We start from the raw sequence: 5826 nt of genomic DNA, 5'->3' as shown, positions 1-5826 counted from the left end.
TTCTGGAGCTATGTATAAGGAATAGAGCAGACATTCGAAATGACCAAGAGGACAACAGTACAAGGGCATTCAGAAAAGCAGCATATAGGCAATTCATTCTTGCACGCTATGGCCGTCTTGGTAAAGGTAACAGGCGTGTCTGCGCCTCCTGTACAGTTTTGAAAAAAAGGGAGCGTTTTCCATCTGTGACTGAAATTTATATGGGATACAGAGAACACTAAATGTACATACTTTAAACCATTTTATAGCTATGAGTTTGTTATATTTATTTCACAAAAGACGTTAATTTATTTACAATTAGTCTTTCTCATCATGACAAATATCTGCCATTTTTGGGGTACTTTCAATTTTCTTAAATCAATTATAACCATATAAAACCAGTATTTTAGAATCAACAGACCATTATTTTGAACAAAATTCAGCCTTAAAATAAAGACAGTTACAAGGTCATACTATAGGTCAAAATTGGTATGAAAGATGGTACCCCACAAATGGCAGATATTTGTCATCATGCAAAAGGCTGGTGGATATGTACATAGTATTTACAATAAAGACTTTAGAAAATAAAAATAAAATAAATACATTTTGCATTGGTTTTGTATATCATATACAAAAAATGTGTGGAGATTTATAACTTATAACTATATACAAAGACGCCAATTGTGTACAAAATGACATATTCATACTTTGCATCATCATCCCTTTCCAAGATGTCATCATGATCAGCATTCATTTCTACAATTATTGTCATTGTTTGGTCATGAAAACTGAAAGTGAGAAAGAAAAATACTTAATGAATTTTCCAATTGTAAAGTGTTTGTTGAATAAAGTATAATAAATAAATGATAGTTCACAAATAATATAGGCACACATAACAGTATATAATACCTAATATCCCTGTCATCACCACCATCCTCTGAAGACAACTCATCATCAGAAAACATAGATGTATTCAATCTACTAAAGTAGAAAGAAAGTAGACATTCAAACTTTTTAAAATAATTCAATGAATTTTCTACTTATTTGACAACAAAATGTCAATTAGGTCATTGTATAAAGTAATTCTTTTTACCATACAACCAACATGGTAAAGGTGCAAATATAATTCTGAGTACCTTTCATGGTGAGATGTACTTGCTTCCTGACCAATTGACGTTTCTTGTTCTGGCTGCACATCAAGCTCTGCTTGTTGTTCCTTCTCAATTAGCGACACATCACATGATGGCAAGTTAGTTCCAATACCTTGGACTTTCATTGGTGTAGATGTACCCCAATCTAAAATAATCGGTATAATTTATCTTACAAATTAAACTATTTTGGGCATTTATTTTAAAAGTACCATAATTGTGTTTTGATACTTAGACTTTGATATATTAAAATTAAAATACCCGAAATAATGCCACGTGTTTGGTCACCCTCATCTATTGTGATTGGAATTAGCGGTCGCTCTTCCACTCTGCGATTATTCAAATCAGCTCTTTAAAATGCAAAAATCACGACGTCAAACTATATATAGGATACGTATACATAGGATGATGAGTTATAAAAAAAATCGTTGAAATTTTACCTTCTACGATACTCCAATGACAACAAATGCGCAGCGAAATCGCTGTCACTGTACTTGCTGTAACCGGCATCGTTATTCGCTTCTCGCTAAGCCGAAAATACACTTAACGATAAGTAAATTCGTTTATTTTGGCTACTAAAACTTTCTCCACCCTGAAACTTTCTTTTCCTGCCGGAATTATCATGTTTTCCACCATGCTTTGCCCCCTGAGTAGCCGCCATCTTGCGTTTGATAAACTTGAAAAAACAGCCTGTTATTTCAAGTTTCATATATGTGCAGAAAAAATGCGCACGCGGTGACACTGCTCCTTTAAGATCACGATAATCCTAATGATCATCATAGTTACCATTGCAACATTAATTTATTATGATTAATATGCTAATTATGATCAAAATCATCATAATGATCATCATAGTTGCTATGGTAAGCATAATCTATTATGACTAATATGCTAATTATGATAAAAATCATCATAATGAGCATAATGGTTGCCATGAAAACCATCATTTATTATGATTAATACGCTAATTATGATCAAGATCATCATAACTATCATAGTTGCTATAGCAACCATCATTTATTATGATTAATATGCTAATTATGATCAAAATCATTATAATGATCATCATGGTTGCCATGGCAACCATCATTTATAATGATTAATATGCTAATTAAGATCAAGATCATCATAATGATCATCATAGTTGCCATGGCAACCATCATTTATTATGATTAATATGCAAATTATGGTCAAAATCATCAAAATGATCATCATGGTTTCCATAGCAACCATCATATATTATGAATAATATGCTAATTATGATCAAAATTATCATAATGAGCATCATGGTTGCCATAGCAAACCATCATTTTATATGATTAATATGCTAATTATGATCAAGATCATCATGATGATCATCATAGTTGCCATAGTAAGCATCATTTATTATTTAATATGCTAATTATGATAAAGATCATCATAATGATCATCATAGTTGCCATGGAAACCATCATTTATTATGATTAATATGCTAATTATGATCAAGATCATCATAATTATCATAGTTGCCATAGCAACTATCATTTATTATGATTAATATGCTAATTATGATCAAAATCATTATAATGATCATCATGGTTGCCATGGCAACCATCATTTATTATGATTAATATGCTGATTATGATCAAGATCATCATAATGATCATCATAGTTGCCATGGCAACCATCATTTATTATGATTAATATGCTAATTATGGTCAAAATTATCATAATGATCATCATGGTTGCCATAGCAACCATCATTTATTATGATTAATATGCTAATGGTGATCAAAATCATCATAATGATCATCATAGTTGCCATTGCAACCATCATTTTTTTATGATTAATATGCTAATTATGGTCAAAATCATCATAATGAGCATCATGTTTGGCATTACAACCACCATTTATTATGATTAATATGCTAATTATGATCAAGATCATCATAATGATCTTCATAGTTGCCATGGCAACCATCATTTATCATGATTAATATGCTAATTATGGTCAAAATCATCATAATGAACATCATTTTTGCCATAGCAACCATCAATTATTATGATTAATATGCTAATTATGATAAAAATATTCATAATGAGCATCATGGTTGCCATAGCAACTATCATTTATTATGATTAATATGCTAATTATGATCAAGATCATCATAATGATCATCATAGTTGCCATAGCAACCATCAATTATTATGATTAATATGCTAATTATGATCAAAATCATCATAATGAGCATCAAGAATGCCATAGCAAATATCATTTTATTATCATTAATATGCTAATTATGATCAAGATCATCATATTGATCTTCATAGTTGCTGTGGCAACCATCATTTATCAAGATTAATATGCTGATTATGATCAAGATCATCATAATGATCATCATAGTTGCCATGGCAACCATTATTTATTATGATTAATATGCTAAATATGACCAAAATCATCATAATAAGTCATAGTTGCCATAGCAACCATCATTTATTATGATTAATATGCTAATTATGATCAAGATCATTATTATATATCATCATAATTGCATAGTAAGCATAATTTATTATGATTAATATGCTAATTATGGTAAAAATCATCATAATGAGCATCATGGGTGCCATTGCAACCATCATTTATTATGATTAAATGCTAAATATGAATAAGATCATCATAATGATCATCATAGTTGCCATGGTAAGCATAATTTATTATGAATAATATGCTAATTATAATAAAATATTCATAATGAGCATCATGGTTGCCATGAAAACCATTATTCATTATGAATTATACGCTAATTATGATCATGATCATCATAAATGTCATAGTTGCAATAGCAACCATCATTTATTATTATTAATATGCTAATTATGATCAAAATCATCATAATCATCATTATGGTTGCTATTGCAACCATCATTTATTATGATTAATATATTTTAATTATGATCAAAATCATCATAATGATCATCATAGTTGCCATGGTAAGCATAATCTTTTATGATTAATATGCTAATTATGATAAAAATCATACTAATAAGCATAATGGTTGCCATAAAAACCATCATTTATTATGATTAATACGCTAATTATGATCATGATCATCATAATTGTCATAGTTGATATAGAAATAATCATTTTTTATGATTATTACGCTATTTATGATCAAGATCATCATAATTATCATAATTGCCATAGCAACTATCATTTATTATGATTAATATGCTAATTAAGATCAAAATCATTAAAATGATCATAATGGTTGACATAGCAACCATCATTTATTATGATTAATATGCTAAATATGATCAAGATCATCATAATGATCATCATAGTTGCCATGGTAACCATTATTTATTATGAAAAATATGCTAATTAAAATCAAAATCATCGTAATGAGCATCATGGCAACCATCATTTATTATGATTATTATGCTAATTATAATCAAGATCAACATAATGATCATCATAGTTGCCATAGCAACCATCATTTATTATGATTAATATGCTAATTATGGTCAAAATCATCATAATGATCATCATGGTTGCCATTAAAACCATCATTTTTTATGATTATTATGCTAATTATGATGAAAATCATCATAATGATCATCATAGTTGCCATAGTAAGCATCATTTATTATTATTAATATGCTAACTATGATAAAAATCATCATAATGAGCATCATAGTTGCCATGGCAACCTTTAATTATTTTGATTAATATGCTAATTATGATCAAAAATCATCATAATGAGCATCAAGGTTGCCATAGCAAATATCATTTTATTATCATTAATATGCTAATCAAGATCAAGATCATCATAATGATCTTCATAGTTGCTGTGGCAACCATCATTTATCAAGATTATTATGCTATTTATGATCAAGATCATCATAATGATCATCATAGTTGCCATTAAAACCATCATTTATTATGATTAATATGCTAATTATGATCAAAATCATCATAATGATCATCATGGTTGTTATTGCAACCATAATTTATTATGATTAATATGCTAATTATGATAAAGGTCTTCATAATGATCATCATAGTTGCTATTACAACCATCATTTATTATGAGTAATATGCTAACTATGGTCAAAATCATCATAATGATCATCATAGTCGCCATAGCAACCATCATTTATTGTGATTAGTTTGCTAATTATTATCAAATTTATCATAATGAGCATCATAGTTGCCATGGCAACCATAATTTATTATGAATAATATGCTAATTATGGTCAAAATCATCATAATGATCATCATGGTTGTTATTCCAACCATCAATTATTATGATTAATATGCTAATTATGATCAAAATCATCATAATGATCATCATGGTTGCTATGGCAACCATCATTTATTATGAATAATATGCTAATTATGATCAAGATCACCATAATGATCTTCATGTTTGCCATGGTAACTATCATTTATTATGAATAATATGCTAATTATGATCAAGATCATCATAATGATCATCATAGTTGCTATTACAACCATCATTTATTATGAGTAATATGCTAATTATGATCAAAATCATCATAATGATCTTCATTGTTGCCATGACAACCATCATTTATCAAGATTAATATGCTAATTATGGTCAAAATCATCATAATGATCATCATGGTTGCCATGGTAACTATCATTTGTTAAATTTAATATGCTAATTATGATCAATTCATCATAATGATCATCATA

General features: G+C 28.5%; 1 protein-coding gene across 1 annotated transcript; it reads right to left on the bottom strand.

Moving 5' to 3' along the window:
- Window positions 1-297: 297 nt before the first annotated feature.
- LOC114543682 lies at window positions 298-1788 on the bottom strand. The gene is made up of 7 exons (XM_028562565.1): window positions 1771-1788; window positions 1568-1653; window positions 1389-1477; window positions 1116-1275; window positions 889-960; window positions 650-767; window positions 298-351 (listed from the first exon to the last, which is right to left on the bottom strand). The coding sequence occupies exons 1-7, from the start codon at window positions 1786-1788 to the stop codon at window positions 298-300; spliced, it is 597 nt and encodes a 198-aa protein (XP_028418366.1).
- Window positions 1789-5826: the final 4038 nt, after the last annotated feature.

Source organism: Dendronephthya gigantea, unplaced genomic scaffold (assembly GCF_004324835.1).
Source record: "Dendronephthya gigantea isolate DGI-Jeju-01 unplaced genomic scaffold, DenGig_1.0 000521F, whole genome shotgun sequence".
Lineage (NCBI taxonomy): Eukaryota > Metazoa > Cnidaria > Anthozoa > Malacalcyonacea > Nephtheidae > Dendronephthya > Dendronephthya gigantea.
This window is presented reverse-complemented; position numbering and strand designations above follow the sequence as displayed.